At 43.9% G+C, this 19,961-nt stretch overlaps 1 protein-coding gene across 1 annotated transcript in view; it reads right to left on the bottom strand.

Annotated features, from left to right (window-relative positions):
• Window positions 1-3,759: 3,759 nt before the first annotated feature.
• ft (cadherin-related tumor suppressor fat) overlaps window positions 3,760-19,961 on the bottom strand; it is a 512,494-nt gene continuing 496,292 nt past the window's right edge. The window contains exons 10-14 of the mRNA XM_070102663.1: window positions 19,694-19,784; window positions 13,353-18,249; window positions 12,784-12,943; window positions 10,010-10,718; window positions 3,760-7,243 (exon numbers count right to left, since the gene is read on the bottom strand). Coding sequence (XP_069958764.1) covers window positions 5,577-7,243; window positions 10,010-10,718; window positions 12,784-12,943; window positions 13,353-18,249; window positions 19,694-19,784 — 7,524 coding nt within the window. The 3' untranslated portion in view covers window positions 3,760-5,576. The remainder of the gene's footprint in view (window positions 7,244-10,009; window positions 10,719-12,783; window positions 12,944-13,352; window positions 18,250-19,693; window positions 19,785-19,961) is intronic.

The following is a 19,961-nucleotide window of genomic DNA, read 5'->3' as shown; positions in this document are numbered from 1 at the left end:
AAGTGTTTCTGAATTCAAAGATGTATGGGAGACCATATTGGAAATAGAAGGAGGAGGGTGAGTAAAGATTGGGACAGTAATGGACTGTACCAAAGTAGAGGGGGAGGGAAGAGTGTAAGGGACTGGAGATGAAGTGTGGGGGGGGACAGAAGAGGCAGAAACCTGGGAGGTGGCAGAAGAAGGAGAAACTTGGGAGGGGACGGGGGTGGAAGGCATAGTACGAGGAGGAGGGTGAATCTCCACACTTGTAATAGAGCCAGAGAGAGGGGAAGAACTAGGTACAGAGACTGGAAAGGTAAAGTGTGGAGGTGGAAGAAGGGAAGGAAGGGGCAAAGAAGATTTGAGCAATGTGGATTTTTTGAACTTCTGAGTAGAGGGGCGATTGGTATTTGGTGTTGTACGAGGTCTTGTTGATACTGGGGCTTGTGAGGAAGGACGTGAAGATGTGAGAACAGACTGAGTTGTAGTCGGGATGTCAGAGCCAAGGACAGCAAAAGGATTAGATGCCGTAGTGGCTATGGGAGGGGTAACAACAGAGGAGGCTGCAGAAGATGGGACCCCAGAAGTGGGGGGATGTTTGGAAACACGAGAATAAGAAACACGGGGTAGTCTCCCTTGGAGGCGGAGATGAGTAACTGCCATAGCATAAGGGAGACCTTCTGCCTCTTTGAGGCAACGGATTTCACGTTCATTTAAGTAGACCTGGCAACGGCGGGAGTACGAAGGGTGAGCTTCATTACAATTAAGGCAAGATGGAGGTTGACTGCAAGATGTATTAGAATGGTCGTCGGCACCACAGACTGGGCATTCGGCCATAGATCTGCAATATTTCGCTGGGTGACCAAAACGCCAGCAATTTCTACATTGTTGCGGTGTAGGTATTACCTTTTGAACTTGTAACCGATGTCCCGCAACATATACAGAGGACGGGAGTTCTCGGCTGTCAAAAGTTAAACGAGCCACATTGCAAGGGTAACGTCTCCGCCCCCGGGCAGGAAGGACATAAGTGTCTACTTTGAGGATTGGGAGATCCTGGAGTTCCAGCTGTTCAAAAATGTCATTGCCACACGACTGGAAATTCTGTTGGACTATGGTATGGGGCAGAATGACAGTACCACTACAAGAATTGAGAGAAAGATGTTTTTCAATAGTGATAGGAGTAGTATCGATATTCGAAAGGAGAGAAAGATCATGAGCTTGGGTAGCATTCTGGACAGTGACGATGTGCGTACCGCTCTTGAGAGCATGAAATGAAATATCTCTACCAACATGACGCAGGAGCACTTTGCCAATACAGTAGACCCCCGCATAACGATCACCTCCAAATGCGACCAATTATGTAAGTGTATTTATGTAAGTGCGTTTGTACGTGTATGTTTGGGGGTCTGAAATGGACTAATCTACTTCACAATATTCCTTATGGGAACAAATTCGGTCAGTACTGGCACCTGAACATACTTCTGGAGTGAAAAAATATCGTTAACCGGGGGTCCACTGTACTATGGTCAGAAAGGTAGGCAGAAGAAGAAGTCGGTCTTAAAGTAAAGAATTTAGTCCATTGTGTGGTCCGAAACTGATCGTGGAGAGGGAGTGCTTGACGTGTCGGTCTTTTCCGAGTAGAATGGGAAGGTAACGAAGGAGCATCATCAGGAGATTGACGTTGGCGTTTAGGAGTAGGACCGGAGTTGGTCTGGCGTGAAATGGGCGGGCGATTCGAAAATTGCCATACCGTAGAGGGAGAAGCCGGAAGCATAGTCAAAGGAGAGCGGAGTTCAGACAAATCGAAGGAGTCAGTCGAAGCCCCGGTACCTGAAGCGGGTGAGGAAACAGCACCAGCAAGAGGTACAGGGGCATCAGGAGTGTCCGAAGAGTGGTCTAAACACAAGGCAGGGTCAGAATGGGGTGTGGTATCAAGAAGGGGCCCGGGGGTAGTGGGTTCATGGACTAGGGCTGCCATGGTTAGGTTACTCCTTTGCTTTTTGTTTTTAAGAAAAAAAAAGAAAGAAGAAAAGAAAATAAAAATAAAAAAAAGAAAAAAGGGGGGAGCGGGGAGGAATAGTTCCCAGGAGGAATGAAAGGGCCGGAAATCTCCCTCCGCGCCCAAGAGGACCTCAGCACCGCTAGTAGCGCAGATGCAGCATGGAACCCGTGCCATACCCTACCCTTCATGCCAGTAAACCAGCAATCCGGGATAGCAACCTCACATCTGCCGAGCTACCTCGGTGGACAAAAGAGAGGGCGGCCAGATATCCGCCACAAAGCATACCTCCTTCGGCCACCACCCCCGGAATCCGAAAGGTGGCTTCCAGAGATACACCCGTCGCCCGAAAGACACCAAAGCTACTCCGGGATACCGGAGAGGGATCGGGACATCCCCAGGCAATCCAGATTCCACGGCAAACTACGCCACCGCCAAGAACCTCAACGGAATGGGATGGACCCCGGTGTCCTTTCCCCTACCTAGGAACTAGCGCGCCTGTGGGAGAAATCCCAAAGGCCAAAAAGAGGAAGGGCAAAAGGGAGGGGTGGGGAGGAGGAGGAGGAGGAATGGAAAAAGGGGAGGATGGGATAGGGGGAGGGGAGAATGGGGGGTAATTAGGTTCGGTCTGAGGAAGAAGACCGACAGGGCTAATTCCTCAGACCAAGAGCCTCTTCACCACGCCAAGGAGCCCCCCTTGAAGAGGTGAAAATAGGCTAAAGGCACTGAACTTGTACTCTTTGGAAAACTGTAGAATTATAGGAGATATGATTGAAATCTACAAATGAAAAACAGGAATAAATAAAGGAGATAAAAATAGCGTGTTGAAAATATTTAACCAAGATAGGACTCACAGAAATGGATTTAAAGGTGGAAAAAATTAATTTAGAAAGGATATTGGGTGAGTGCTGGTGTAGGAATTGAGTTATAGATGAGTGGAACAAACTCCAAGGTAGCATCATTGAGGCAATAACTTTAAGTGGGTGTGAGTTAGACCTGCCTAACATGGGCCAGTAGTCCTAATCCAGTATTCCTTTGTTTTTATGTGAATGACCTATATGGCTTTTAAGTCTATATTACATTCATAATGCTAATGTTTGCATATACACTGGTCTTGATGGGAAGAACAGTGTATGTACACCTGCAATGTATACACTATGGATAACAGCTTCTTTCCATTGTTCTCAGGTTCAAATCCAGGATTGGATCCACTACAGGAATTTATTCACAAAATGGGTAAGGATTGGACCAATGGCAGGCAAGTTCTAAAACTAATTTGTTTGCAGACTTAATTGTCTCCCCCCCCCCACTCCCACCCTTAAAGTGAAGCCAATTCCTTTCCATTGTGAAAGGAACACTCTCTTGACTTTGAAAGTTTAAATAGTTGCTGGTGTGAACAGGTGATGACATTGTTTTTAGTTTTCTGTTCAGGAGTGTGTACCTACTTTTCCTGTTGAACATCAGGAAGTACATATAGTTAACTTTTCGTTAACTAGGAGCATACTTAGGTTTCCTTTCCTTTTCCCCATTCAACAGTAAGTGTATACCCATTATCTCATATGGTCAAAAGTGTATGCCTTGAGAGGACATATGTATTATCTGAGAAGCTATACATGTGTACTCAGCGGGCATGCACACATGTACCCTTCTAGGACATACACATGAGTATCAGTCGCTGGTGAATTGCTTTTGATCCATGAAATTGGAGCTGCCCTTTAATCAGTCCTTGTAGCAGTACACTAGTCATGGTCTTCTGAGACAGGAAGTCAAGTAAAAACAACTCGCATTAAAAATGTTTATTAAAGTATCGCTTTATACATAAATCACATGTTGCCAGAGTACAACATCTCGCACATCACATGTTGCTGGAATACAGCAACATTTCGCACCTTATTTGTTGCCGGGCACCATCTCTTGCATCACATGTTGCCAAACAACATTTTTTGCACATTACAGGGTTGCCAGACAATATTACAGGGTTGCCAGAGCACATTACACACATTGTCAGACATCTAGCACATCACGTTTAGACATCATCTCTCACATCACATGATGTCAGGGTACAACATCTAGCACACCACATGTCGCACATCATCTCACACGTCATTCATACCAATAAAAAACAAGACCAACAATTTGGCACACATGACGTGGCTTGACTTAATTAAGAATGCGCTGTACAAAAAGGCAAATATATACACAGGGAGATGATAATGTACAAGAGGCAGAGTATTAACCCTATTATGGTACAAAACTGGGGCCATTGCAGATACTTGCTAAGTTATAATTTCTTAAATTTCCTAAAACAAAATGTGCAATAAATTCTTTTAACTAAAATGAACGTAAGAAGGAAGTTTTAAATTTGTGTGGAAAATTTATGCAAGTGATTCAATCACTAAACATTTTTTGAATGTTGTTAAACCAATTAAATATTAATAAATACCCTTTACAAATCACAAAAAAAATCCCTCTAAAGAGAAACATTAATCAGCTGCAAAACCCTTGGGACCAGGAGAGGTGACCAAGCCAGACATGAATGAACAGGTCTTGAGGAACGATAAGGTTACCAAGGAGATTGGTTTAGCTAACCTTGAGCTGAATGTATCAGCAAGACTTACACACTAGGTTTTATAAATAGCTATACGAGTATGAGGAGAATCTAGGACAAGACAGTAACTTCTAACTCAAGGTCGTTCGTGGCCTCTTTACTCAAACTCTGCTGGTCTCTCCCCCAGAACCCATTCTTTGATTATAGTAATTAAAATGCACCTTGGTTCAGCTTCGTCGAGGGATGAAGATTTGGCCATTTTGAGGTTTACATGACAACTGCAGACACGTACGAAAACATTTAAATGTATAGCAATAATATAGAGACAATCTTAAACAAGAACATTTACATACATTAGTTTGGCATCTGAGAATTCACAATATTTTCCATGAATCAAAGAGCACAAGGCACTTCAACGTTTGGCAACTCGGAACCAGAAACTCATCTATATTATGCAAACATCTTTAGTTTTGGCAACTTGAACTCGGCACTTAATTAAACATTTGGCCACTGAGACATGATGCTTATTAAGAGATGAAAATGATGTGTTATGATGCTACCATTGGCCATTTTACCTCCACAAATTGTTTCCAAGCTGCAATATTGGCTTTGTGACAGAGGTGCTGTCACATGACCATCGGACATGCCAGCTGCCATCAGTGTTTCTCATAAATGGCCAAGGCAGAAAACAAATTCGTAAAAATATGGAGTCCTTGGCAAGACTGTCTAGACAGCAGTCGAGCCACACTTGTATAGAACTAGAAGCGTAGTTTGTGTACACCTTCACGAAATATAATGCCAATCACATGGGCAAAAGTCATGTGACAAAATGCTCCTTCGGCAGGAGTTTTTAGTGTTCAGTGTTGTGTCTACTTGAACCTTAACAGCCCTATACACCTTTCCACACAAGTCTCTCCAAGGGTGTCATCTGTACACAAAAACTGCGCCAGGATACACTAGACTCATGAGGGTGTCAGGCTGTTTTCTCTCCTTATAAATTATAGGCTTTGGCGGCTGCTACATAATGTCCTCGCTCAGCTCTAGCTGCCGCTACACGTACTCCTCGCTGGGTTTGGGTGTGCCCCGAGCACTCACTCGGCCGTTGGTAGTATTGTCCGGTAGTTCGGCGATGTCCTTGAACACGCCAACTAGGCTCTCGAAGTTGGGGCCCCAGTTGAGCAGGTAGTCCCAGCCGAACGTGGAGCCGTTGGGTGGCTTGTAGGAGCTCATGTTGCTCAAGTCGTCGTCTGATGCCACCAGTGTGCTGAGCGAGCCTCGAAAAGAATCAAAGCCATCATAGTTTTTTGCCGACTCATTGTCATGTTCATTCTCATTGTCTACCTCTGCTAGTTTGCTGAAGATCATGTTACCCGGACCAAAATCACGAGTCACTTTCTCATAGTTGTTTTCATATTCAAACTCTGAGCAAGTGAAGGAGTCATTGCCAGACTCATCAGTAGAAGAGTCTGGTGGCTCCAAAAGCTCTGTGTTGGTCTCAATGAGCTCTGCAAGTTTGTCTTTACGCTGGTTGTCTTCACTGGAAGAAGAAACAGCATCCAGTGTTGACACCAGGGAAGAGTTGCGAGGCCTGGTGTTTAGTCGTTCTATCTCCTCAGGAGTCAGGCCCAGACTCACACTGCTGTCATGTTTCTTCTTCTTTGTTGATTGTGATGATGCATGCATTGAACCAGATGACTGGGAAAGGTGTGAAACAGGTGAATTTAGGGATCGTTCACTTGTGGACATGACATCCTTCACACCTGGTCCTTGTGAGGTTGCAAGAAGAGCTGTCTGCAGAGGTTTACCGCTAATGTCCTGCAATGTGAGGATACGCGGTGTTTGCTGAGACAGCTCTGATGAGGGTGAGAGGCGGGCAAGAGGCGTAGACTGCATTTTCAACACTGATGGAGATTCCCGTGGTGCCACAGGATTTGGACTCTGTCTCATCAAGTTACGAGGGCTCTCACGGTGTGGTGTGTTGGGGAAATTGTGAGGTGAATGGCGATGATTGTGTTTATGATACCCAGGCACATGAGGATTGGTCTTGTACTTGCGAACGTTGCCATCCCTATATCCTTTATAATGGTACACAATGTCTATGTCAGAAGGTGCAATGGATGAAGCATTTTCTAGGTCGTAATGTTCTGGAGCCTCCGAGTCTGGTATGTGACCTAAACCAGCCATGGTGTCCCTCTCCTGTAGTTGCGATTCATCCACACGTAGTGGAACACCAGGTGACTTATTCATCACTTCTCGCTCAATTATATCTGGTCGCTGTGGCCGCTCGTGATCACGCTCCTTGTATTTCTTCGTTGCCAACTCCTGGGAGAGATGCGAGCGAAGCACATCATCTGTCATCTCTGCATTTTCCACATAACCAGAATCCTGGGGAGATCTCCCAGAGTCTGAGGAGGTATTGGCAAGGAGAGCCGATCCATTTTGCTTGACGTGCACACCCCCTTTCTCGCGTCTCTGGCGTCTCACACGGTACACAATGAAGGAAACTAGAATAGCAACTAGGAGGAGCACAAAAAAAACAATAACGAGTGTGATGCCGATGGAAAGAGGGTCTGTGGAGGTGGCTGTGCCCAGGTCTGCCGCTGTGCAGTCTGTGACCAATGCCACTCCTCGAGCCACAGCATCCAGTAATGACCCTGTTGAGTTGAGTGGCTGCACTTCCCCATCCACACTGAATGTTGACATGCAACCCACAAAGCCTGTAGAGAATATAAATTATTATTATTATATTTATAGTGCCTCCTCATAATGTACACACACATACGCATCCCCCTCCCTCAGTGGGAGATGGCTGGTATGTTGAAAAATATAATATAGTTTGTGTATGTGAACACAAAAGAAAAAAATAATCTAGCCAACAAGATTTTTTTGAGTGTAGTCAAAGAGCAAATGAACTGGCAGCACATCTCTTCCAGTTACACTTGGTGGACAGCCCGAGCCAACCTCAGTGCCCTTCTCATGATGATACAGTTAAGGACTTCAAATGTTTTACCCTTCCCATATCAGACACAACTATGATTGAACACAAAAAGGGATTTGACATGCTACAGCTCCAGTTTTGACCCAGACATTCATGTCCTTATTCTTTGTGCTACATATTCCTTTTTCACACCACTGGAAGCCTGGGCAGCATCACAGAGTTAAGCGAACATTTAAACACTAGACTTCTGGGAGCTCTATAATAAGAATTACCAAAAATATACAACTGAGACAGGGATAAGCTGAATGTTTTAGACCTCTGTGGAAATATTTGACAATGTAGCCTCACCAGAAACAGGTCTAGAAATGCAAGCAGGGCCTATTATTATTATAATCAAGGGGAAGCGCTAAACCCGTAGGATTATACAGTGCCTGGGGGGGAATGTGGAAGGCAGTCAGGCTTAATTCGGGGAACTGGAGCACAGATCCAATTCCCTACATCAAGAGCCCCTCACCAACATCAAGGAACCTTCCCTGAGGGGAAGCAGGGTCTAGATAGGTCTAAAAGCTAGGAGAGTATACCTGGAGATACTTGGAGAGGGTTTTGGGGGTCAACACCCCCACGGCCTGGTCTCAGACCGGGCTACGGGGTTAAGGAAAGTCCTACAACGGATCAGTAAATACAATACGTACCTGAAAGATAACGAGTGACGGTATGGGAGGATGGGTTAGGATAGATGAGGGTAACAAGTGGGGTTCCCCAAGGATCAGTACTATGTCATTCTGGTTCCTGATGAGTGTAAATTACCCACCAGAAGGTATCAAATATAGTGTGTGAGTATTTGCAGATGTGAAATTACATGGACTATAAACAGGAAAGTAAGAGACTGCCTTCAGGAAGACTTGCATTGCAGGGAAAATTAATCAAAGAAGTGATGGCCATTGAAGTTCAGTCTGAATAACTGCAGTCATTCAGTTCAGGTAAGAAGAAGAGAGATCATAAAGTAATGACTGCGGGTGAATTATTACTATCCATCTAAGTATGAAACTAGTTTTTACAAAGTCTTAATGTTTAGGCATGCTACTTAAAAAGGCTATTAATCTAGTAATGTCATTCAAAATCATACCACAGTAGAAACACAATCAGCTTTGCTAAAAGCTGCGTGTATTTATGAAGTTCAATTATGCCCAACTCAGTAGTAGAGCCAAACATAAGGAATATGTTTAGTTATGTAGTAAATGAAGCATGTTTTACACCTGATGTCTATGACAGGCCCTTTCTTTTCAGATTATTTTTGTTATTAATATAAATTGCTACAACCATGCCAGCTATTCAGTGCAAGTAATGGTGGAGGCTTGATCTTCTGCCTGCTAATCACAGCCTAATCTCCAAACAGTCAGGCTATTAACAACATGTTGGAATATAGCCACTGTATACATATTGGAAAGAGATTAAAGACACAGTGCACTAATCAGATACAAAACAATGTCAGAAGAGGTTACACATGCACACACAATACACTGACCAGTTACAAGAGACAATGACCATCCTACAAAATGACACAAACACCTTTGATAAACCTTGGATACATATCTTTGATAGGTTTTAAGAGTTTTCCAACTCCCACAGCTCAGCCCATGGCCAGGCTTGTTTGGTGCATGCCTAATCAACCAGTATACAAATAAATTGCACATTCAGTAATTTAGATAAAAGTAGACTTGCACTGATGGTAAAAAAGAAATAAGTAAAATACTGAAATTACACTATAACTCTGTGTTAAATGAGTCATTAATCAGACTAAAGACAGACAGACAATGAAAATTATTTTTTTTAAGAGCCTCAAAACTGCTGACATCTGCACAATTTCTGATATAACCCTAACCCACTTGTTATGGTTGTAGGGGTAAAACTGTACTTCTCTGAAGCCTCCAATCACAAAAACAAAAGACAATCACGTATAAACAAAATAACATAGGATTTAATTCTCTCGCTACTCCCAACATCTTGCATCACTTGACTTCAAAGAAGTTATTAATGGCATACCCATGCACTCTGCCCCAAGCCCAGACTTGTGGAACACAATATTAATCAAGAATTGCAAGAAACCATTATCAGTTGCCATAAAAATTCTGTGGAAATGGAGCCTGGAAACAGGAGTCATCCCAGCCATTAATAACCATGGATAAAGGTCGACTCTGCAAAGGTGGCAGTAAAATTGTAAAAAACAATAAACCAATAGTACTGATATCCCACATTATCAAAATCTTGGGCAGAATTTTAAGAAACAAGATTGATAATCACATGGAATCACAGTTCCACAACCCAAGGTAGCATGGGTTTAAAGCAAGTCACTCCTGGTTTAAGCCCACGCTAGACCATCACAACATGGTTTTCGATGCACTGAAAGACAAGTAAAATGCAGGTGTAGTGTACACAGACTTTGCAAAAGCCTTTGGCAAATGAGTTCATGGTGTAATAGCACATGTATGTGGGCAAAAGGAATACCTGAGAAAGTAAGCAAATAGTGAAAATAAAGAATACTCACCAGTGAGTGTGTAAGGCAGGTGGCCAGTGAAGCGGGGTGCAGCACCCAATGTGAGGGAGGTGAGGTAGGCATCAAGGAAGTCATGGATGAAGGGCAAGTCCAGCTCATCACCAACAATGTTACCATCAAGCATAAGTCTAAGAGCTGACTGTGCTGCCAGCAGTGTCAGGTTATGCCAGTCTCCGTCATTTACAGCCACATCAAGAATAGTCATGTTGATGGGTTGATTGGCACCCAGTTTGGAAGTGTACTGCAGGAAGCCACCTCGGATCTCAACGAGTGTGTAATCATTATTGGTGGCAGAGTGCAGTAGGAGGCCACTGTCCATTCGTGTTCGGAAACTGAAGGAGAGGCTCTTTGGTGGAGGTGGTGGGACTTGACGTGTGGGTCTGGGACGGGTTTTGTGGGCACGGATGTGATGGGTGCGGGTGTGGTAGGCATGTGCTTCTCGTGACCACCTGGAGTGCTGCTGGTAGAGGCGTGGTAGCAGCTGGCGTCGTCGGTGCTGCTCTGTGATGAGGAACTCGACATAAGCACCACGGGTGAAGGCTGCAGGGCGAAGAGAAGCTTCACAATCTGGAGCCACCAGACCATTGGCACAGCGGCACATATGGGTAGACCAGCGATCCAGGCAGGTGGCACCCTCACCACATGGGCTGCCCATGCACACATCAGCCACACGCTCGCAGGTGTCTGATATGCCTCGTGCCTAAAACAAAGAAGAAAAATTCAGAAAGTCATACTCTTAGTAACTCAGCAAAGGTACAAGTCTCCCTTTCTTTCCCCTCAATTGACCTGCCTGAATGCTAGTGAATGGGTCGTGACTTAAGGAGTTAGAGTACCCCTACTTTTGGATCAAGCCTGATTACCTTACACTCCCATGGTACTGTATGGCTCTCATGGGTTTGGCACTTAATTATACTATACCCTGTGTGTCCATGTATTGTTTGTAATGGCTTGATGAAGCTCCTGGAGAGTGAAATGTTGCCACAATAAAATTTCATATTAGTTGCACTTGTGTCCTTTTACCTAACATATTGTCGGTAATTCTACCAACATTAATACAACTATTATTATAATTATAATAATCCTACTCTTTCCAAGTGCTGGCTAATAATGTCTAATACCACCTCAGCTCAGTATGCTGATGTTGGCTGGTAGCATCTACAACCACTGCTTGCCTGGTATGCTGACTGGATAATAACATCTAGCATCTGTGCCTGCCTGGTGTGCCAACACTGGATAGTAACAGCTACTACATACGCTTGCACGGTGCATTCGTGTTGCTTCAGTTACTACTTCTAGAGTAAATAACACATGCAGTGGATACCTGTATTAATGACATTGTTTTGCCCCACACAAGGGCTTCATCAAGGAAACCACTGCATGGGTCAAACATCAGTTACTGACACAGCCCTTGCATGAGTGAAACACTGTTCCTCTGTAGAGGTATTCAGTTCACCTAAGTGCCATTCACCCCCAGTTCTAGTTGTAAATTGTGATTAATAAAACACTGGTTTGCTTGAGTACTAACTGTTTAAACATGCTACCCTAAGTCTTTTAACATTAATTGATCCCTACAGTAAAGCATCATTAGTGACAGCAGAGCTCTTAACTTAGAAATAAAACTAGATGATAGTAAAAAAGACACGGCAAAACGAGAACTGTATTAGTACAACATTTCACCTACACTAGACTTTATTTGCCATGTACATGAAGCTTTATCATACCTGATAAAGCCTCATGTAGGTAAAAAGTCATACTAGTAAAGGTCTCTATTTTACTGTATATGTTAACTGTGCCATACTACATAATATTTAGGCTCTCCTGGACCATTATCAAGTCACATAAACCTGACCTAACTTCTTTCTTTCCTCCATTTTCTTTCTTGTGTGTTAGCTGTTAATTGTTCCATTCATGGCAGTAAGATATATTCTTTATGTACACAATTTCAGAATACCAGGTAGACAGGTGTGTCAGTCAAGAGTGGCTGTGCTATTTTATCTACTGACACTAGGCCTTTCTTTCCATCAATAGAGTCAAGATGTTGTACCACACTTAGTAGGTGGGGTATCCCAAGATTCTGAGGTGGCATAGCTGACCTGTTATTTGTTACTGAAATCATCACCAATGCTGCTTAGGAATCTTTGCCAAAGGTTTGGTACTTCTGTGACTGAATCTTCTCTTTTTAGCTACTGCTTCTTTCAAAGGAATTTGCCTTGACGTTGGTGAAGGTCTTTTAATCCAAGATGTTGAAACCAACCTCCTGTTCCATGAATCACACCTAATTATCCCCCATTTCCCAGGCACTGTATGGCTGTTATGCATTGAGTGATAACCTCTAAGTACAGTATGCAATACTCTAATAATGTACTACTGCTCGTATTATTATTACATTCATGGGGGCAGTAAAGCCATAAGGGTCATACAATGCCTGGGAGAAAGGCAGATGATCAGGTTTGATCCAAAGAAAAGGAAGTCAGGTCCAATTACTTGAATCAAGAGCCCCTTGCCAGCATCAAGGAACCTCCCTTGAGGAACTGCTGCTCATGAAATATGGAAGAAAGATTTGTTTTTACTTTATAGAGCAGTGGACTAAAGGTCATCTAGTGCTCTGAAATAAAACATTCCACACTTACACACATGCAGAATTTACTACAAACTTGAAATAAAGTAAAAACCTCACAGGATGAGACTGGTTTACATAACAAAGTCTATTGAACTAAAACTTAGTATTAAGAACATTCTGCAAGAAGCAGAGCCACTGGTCTAACCTGGATGGGTCCAGAGAGGTTAAGGGGTCTGCCATTGATGGAGACTGTCTGGATACAACCAATGAAGTCATCAGCCAGCACCTGCCCCGGTCGCTCCTGCAGTGGGTCCACCGTCATCACACCACCCAAGTACAACGGCTCATTGTTGAAATTCAGTGTCCTGTTTTGGGCACAACACAAGAATAAAGTGTAAACATACAGCTAAATAATAAAAATAACTTCTACAATACCAATTATATCATGAAATTAAGATTTAACGTGGAAAGCAGACTCGTTGAAAGTATAAAAAGAGTTATTGTTTGAGATAACATTTTGAGAAAATTCACTAACAGTGGCTGTGCTTATACTCATTAATCCCATGGATTAATGTCCATGGAGTTAATACTTTTTTGTGAATAATAATAACAACACAGTAATTATATTAATAATTATAACACAGTAGTACTTGTAAATACTGTAATATGCTTTCCATATACTGTAATCAAGCAACTTAATATGAAATTAATTTTTTTACAATTGCAAGTTATATGCTGGTTAGTTTGGTAAAGACATAAGAGGGGTACACTCACCCTGTGGGGCCAGTGTCGTCGTTATAACATGAAGTGTCTCCTGGCCGACACTCTCCACACGTCTCACCATTGTGGGTACAAGTAGCCACACTAAGGGAGATAACGCGTCCATTGCGGGTTGCTGTCAACTTGTACCATTTGCCATCAGCGACGTCGTGCCCCACCTGGATCCTTGAGATAGCTGTCCGTGCACCACCAAAGCTGAAGCGAGGCTGTCCACCCTTCAGTTCTATGGCCACAAAGTCTGATCGTCCACCTGTCTGCAAGCCATAGTTGTAAACGAGAAGAGCATCTGGCTTGTTAGTGGAGAAGATAATAGAAATGTCATTGGTGGTAGAATCTAGCGTAGGGAACGTCATGTATGACAACTCACTGAAGCTAAACGTGGATTTCTCACAGTGAGTGCCATAGAAGTTTGTTTTACATGAGCAGCGATAGCCAGGCTTTAGCGATACACAGGTGCCACCATTGAGGCAAGGGCTGGGGCGGCAAGACTCACTGGCTAGTTCACACTGGTTACCACGGTAGCCAGGGCGGCACAGGCAGAAGAATCCACCTTCAAGTGTTGTCTGACAGGACCCACCATTGCGGCATGGGTTATCATCACATGCATTAGTTTTGTCAAACTCACATTGTGGCCCTTGTCGGGTGGGAGGGCAAGTGCACATGAAATGGAAACCCTTCCTTGCACAAGTGCCACCAAATTGGCATGGGTTGGGTGAACAGGGATCTTGGCGCAGCTCACACTTTGGCCCAGTGAAGCCCTGACGGCATCTACATGACACATCATGGCGGATGAGAGGTGAGGTAAAAATAAAGCTGGGAGAGTCAGTAATTTCAGTGTCAGCATAAGCATGAATGCCATGAGAACATTCTCCACCATTCTTACATGGCATATCACTGCAAGGATTGTAATCTACAATGAGTTGTAGTCCCTGAAGAGACTGAGTGAGTGTTGGTTCCTCAGCCGCCAGCTTACGTGTTACCTCTGCTGGGCGCAAGAAAGAATTTGTGCCCGATCCGGCCACCGTTAGTGTTAAGTCTGTGTGCGAGTCAACATCAAGCATAGAATAAATGCGCACTTGACCTCCTGCAAAAATAGGCAACAGAGTATCTATAAAAGGCTTGTAATACAAGCGAAGGAACCGTTCTGCTGTTACATTGAGCAGCCGCAGAGTGAGGCTGTTGTCCAAGGTAGCATTATCAAAAGATTCAAACTCAAGTGTGACTTTTGAAGTGACATCAGGATGTTTACCATCATTTCCAGATACACTGAGAGTATAGGTACGGTCACGTGGCACTCTGGCAGCATGTAGATTGCAGGCATTAGGGATGTTAAAGATTGCAGCATCTTGGGTGAGGATCTGGCAAGAGTACTGGCCAGCTGTGTCTGCATCATTGGGGTGTACATCAGCAACCTTTCCACCAGGGAACACTCCCTGGAATGTCTGTACCTTCACTGTGACTGTCCTAGGTGTTGAAGGTGAGTCATTCTTATCCAGGACAATGATTGACACAGGATACTCAGACTTCATCTTTGGTTTACCACTATCTTCAACCTCAATACGGAAGGTCAACTCAGGTGTGGTCTCACGATCAATACTACGAGTTGTCTTGACCTCTCCTGTTGCCTGGTCAACTGTGAAGAACTCTCGATGCTCACCTCCAACAATATAGTAGATGAAAGGCTGTGTGTTGGGTGCTAGATCTGGATCAGTGGCGCTTAGAGTCATCACAGAAGTCATTGCTGGCTCATTTTCGGCCACATAACCCACTATGTCAGGTGGATCAAACTGTGGACCATTGTCATTAACGTCATCCAGTATAACCCGGACAAGGGTAGTCCCAGTTTGTGGTGGAGTCCCATTATCAATGGCACCTACTGTCAGGTTATAAACCTGAATAGTTTCACGGTCTAACTGAGCTGTTGTCTCTATGACGCCACTTTGTGGATCTACCTTAAACACTTGCCCCAAGTTACCTCCAGTGATGGAGTAGATGAACTGATTATTCTGTGGCTGAACATCAGAATCCACAGCTGCCACAGTCAGCACCAGGGTACCCATGAGAGCACCTTCAGAGAGTCGTGTCTCATATAATGGTTGAGAGAACACTGGAGGATCATTACCATCTTGTATGGAAATGGTTATCTGGGCTTCATCAGTGTCATTACCACGAATGCTGCCTGCGTTCTTGGCCATGACTGTAAGAACGACTCTGTTCTGACTTTCTCGATCAAGGCTGCGGGCCACTGTTATAACACCAGTCGTGGGCTGGATCAAGAACCCTCGATCATTACTAGCACCAACCAAGAGATAGTACACCATACCATCTTCACCCTTGTCCTCATCTGTGGCTTGGATGGCACCCACGGATGTGCCAATCTGTGCAGATTCTGACACAGTGAATTGAAAGACTGACTGGATGAAGCGTGGAAAGAACTCATTGCGACCTGTTACATGCACTATTACTGCTGTCGAGCCCCACTGTGATGAGTCAGGATTATTGGCAGCTCTTATGTTTAAAACATAACGACTTTTCTCTTCATAGTCGAAGACTCTCTTAGAGGTCACTACACCAGTATCTGGGTCAATTGAGAAGAACTCTTTGCCATCACCACCAACTAGTGTGTACTGAATGACTGCATTTCGTGCTGAATCTATATCTGTGGCATTTAATTTGAACACTGTTGTCCCAGCATTGGCATTTTCTGCAATATAAGCATCATATTGCTGTTGGCTAAATCTGGGGGGATTGTCATTAATGTCAATAAGGATGACAGTGAGTATGGCTGTGGACTGTAGAGGTACAAATGCCAAGTCATGGGCAGTGATGTTGAGTCTATACTCTTGTACAGCATCATAATCTAAGGGATGCATTATGGTTACATCTCCCGTTTTCTCATTGATGGCAAATTTACCAGCTTCATTACCGCTTGTAATTGAATATCGGACAAGTCCATTGGGGCCTTTATCACTATCCTTAGCGATGAGGGTTCCAATATCAGATCCTAAAGGTTCATTCTCAGGTACGATGACCTGGTAGCTGAGAGCCGTGAACTCAGGGGCATGTTTGTTTTCACCGGTGACCACTAGCGTTACAAGTACTTCATCCTGTAGTGGCGGAACACCACGATCAAGGGCTCTGACTAGTAATACAAACTGTGTATCTATACGTCCCGTCAACTGTCGTGTCACTGTGATCCAACCAGTCTTTTGCTCCAGGGCAAAGAAGTCTGTTCCATTGCCTCCCACCTTTTGATACTCTATCTCAGCATTAATGCCAAAATCTCGATCATCAATTGCTTTTAACTGAATGATAGATTGGCCAATAGAAGAACTTTCTGGGACAGGCGTGAAGTAGCGGTCTTGAGAAAATCTAGGTGGATTGTTATTTGCATCCACAACATTGATCACCACTGAGCTTTCAGAAGACATGGGAGGCTTCCCATTATCAGTAGCTACCACTGCAAGATTGTACTGGTTTTCAGGAGAAGGGCCCTTGAGTGTGTGCTTGTACTGAAGGGCCTGCTTGGATAAGATCTCCCCACTTGCTGGGTCAACACTAAAGAAATCTGAAGGGAACTTGAGAGAATATGATATAACACTGTTAGGACCCTGCTTGTCTCTGTCTGTGGCTGTAACCTGACCAACAAAGGCAACGCTGCGCTGTAGCTCCGGGAAATTGAAAACGTAGTAGCTCTGTTCAAACTCTGGAGCATTGTCATTTTCATCCTGTACAGTAATGGTGAGAGGAGTCTCAGCCCGCCATGACCCATCGACAGCAGACACCTTCAGAAGGTACTCATCATTTAACTCCCGATCAATGGCTCGTGCCACGGTCACATTACCACTCAAAGAATCAATATAGAATTTGCCACCAGGATTTTCAGTAAAACTGTAAGTAGCATTTGCATTTTCACCGATATCTCGATCACTAGATGTTACCTGAATAACAAATGTTCCCACTTCAGCGTTCTCTGTAACATTAACACTAAACAAGCGAGTGAAGCGTGGTGGATTGTCATTTTTATCCTGGACTGTGACAACAACCATAGCTGTTCCAGTCTGTGCTGGTATTCCCTTGTCCACTGCCTCTACCATTAATGTGTATACTTCTACCTCCTCACGATCCAGCTGGATTTTCGTATAGATCTGACCGGTCTCAGCATCCAGAGTAAATGCTTCTGCAGCTGGTGAGTCGCGCCTGAGCTGATAAATAACTTGAGCATTAGTTCCAGAGTCGCGGTCAGTGGCGCTTACAGTAGCAACTAGCTGAGGTGGGTTCTGAGCCTCTAGGATGCTAGCATTGTATATAGCCTGAGAGAACACAGGAGCATTATCATTGAAGTCTGTGACATTAACTACAATCTGAGTGACAGAGGTTAGTGGTGGATCATCAGAGTCCTCTGCGGCAACCCACACCTCATAACGAGGTGCAGTCTCATAGTCAAGCCCATGCTGAGAGATCCTCAACTCCCCTGTCTTCTTATCCACTACAAAAGCCTGGCCCACATTGCCACCTGCAATACTGAAGTGCACATTGCCTGTGGGTCCTGCTTTAGGAGAGGTGGCTGTGAGGCTGGTGACTAGATCCCCCCTTGCTGCCTCACTGAAGCTAAAGGTCTTTTCAAGTGGCTCAAAGACAGGGAAAAGATTATTTGGTCGGAGGAAGACCTGGAGTTTAGCTGTGGTTGATAGTGGGGTCTCTCCAGAGTCTGTTGCCAGGACTTCCAGGTGATACTCGCCTTCCCCAGCCAGAGGTGTTGATGCCTTGATCACACCTGTTTCCTGATTCATGTAGAACTTGTCTGCATCATTACCAGAAAGGTAGTAGGTCACACGGCCATTGACGCCCTCGTCCGGGTCCCGAGCCTCACCACCAAACACGAAGTTTCCTGAAACATCAATAAACAATGTCACTCAAATAATTGGCCATAACAAAATATAAAAAAACACATTTCAGCCATCACAAGAAAGGGGGAGGGGACCATAATGTTCATGAAGGGCTCCCGATTTAAGAAATCAAAGCAACCCTCCCCTTCCTTGGATCAAACCTGATTAACTCCCCTTCCCCAAGTGATTTATGGCTCCTGTAATCTTAGTGCTTCCCTCTGAATATAATAAAAATCTTTTGTTCAACGTACCAGCCGTATTCCACTGAGGTGGGGTGGCCCAAAAGGAAAAACGAAAGTTTCTCCTTTTAAATTTAGTAGTATATATAGGAGAAGGGGGTTACTAGCCCCTTGCTCCCGTCATTTTAGTCGCCTCTTACACACGCATGGCTTACAGAGGAAGAATTCCGTTCCACTTCCCCATGGAGATAAGAGGAAATAAACAAGAACAAGAACTAGAAAGAAAATAGAAGTAAACCCAGAGGGGTATGTATATATATGCTTGTACATGTATGTGTAGCGTGACCTAAGTGTAAGTAGAAGTAGAAAGATGGACCTGAAGTCTTGCATGTTTATGAGACAGAAAAAAGACACCAGCATGTAAAACAATTACAGGCTTTCATTTTACACTCACTTGGCACGACGTTAGTACCTCCCTGGGTGGTTGCTGTCTACCAACATAATAAAAATATTAAAACATATATATTTAGGTCATTACTTTACAACAGAAAGATTAGTCCCAAACCTGCACACACAAATCATTCCCCATGAATGTAAGAGACTTGGAAGATGGTGCAAAATACCCCAATGAACAGCAGGGGTGCAGTGATTACACTAAGAAAAAAAAGTGTGAAGGGACTAAGACTCTTCCCTTCTTACATACAGGTAATAGACTTGAGTTGCCTTAAAGAAAGAACTGGAGGAGTTTCTAAAGTCAGTGCCTCATCAGCCAGCCTGTGGCACTTATATTGGACTGTGTGGATAGCACCAACAGCCTGGTTGACCAGGGCATTTGCCAGGAGACCTGGACTGGGACTGGGCCAAGATGGCACTGACCCTCATAACACACACTTCCTCGTTTTTCCACTCGTCCTAAAGTGAAAGATTTTAAATATCACAGCCAGCAAGATTTGAACCCAAGCCACCAGCTCTCAAGTGTAGATAGCTGACAAACTGATACCCTAAACCATTCAGCCACAAATGACTCATAACTTTGGGTGGCCAGCCAGAACACTAACCATGTTTCTTCCATAGCTGGGCACACCAGTGAACCTCAAGCATGATTCTCAGCCACTTCATTCAATATTTTAAACTGTTAGTTTCTCAGCTCATGGAGAACTGGTGGCCTGGGTTCAAATCCAGTTACATTAGATATTTGTTTGTGTATTTTTTCACTTGTTTCTGATGAGTACATTATGTGTTGTTATGGTGCATGTAAAGTACTCACCTGACACCATAGGGTCAGGTACATGGATGAGGTATTGCTCTTGGGAGAAGGTTGGGGCATTGTCATTCTCATCAGTCACCGTCACTGTCACCTGAATAGTAACAAATCATTAATGATGTTCAATTATACAGTCCATCCTTAAGCAATATAATACATATAATATAATACAACACTCACACACATGCGCACACACAGACAATAGTCCCCGCAAGGCATTATTTTGCACATTGTTTCACTAGAAAAGTGAAAATGAAAAAAAAAAAAAAAA

The sequence above is a fragment of the Cherax quadricarinatus genome, chromosome 5 (assembly GCF_038502225.1).
Source record: "Cherax quadricarinatus isolate ZL_2023a chromosome 5, ASM3850222v1, whole genome shotgun sequence".
Taxonomy (NCBI): domain Eukaryota; kingdom Metazoa; phylum Arthropoda; class Malacostraca; order Decapoda; family Parastacidae; genus Cherax; species Cherax quadricarinatus.
Note: the sequence above shows the minus strand (reverse complement) of the source record. Positions and strands in the feature narration are given on the sequence as shown.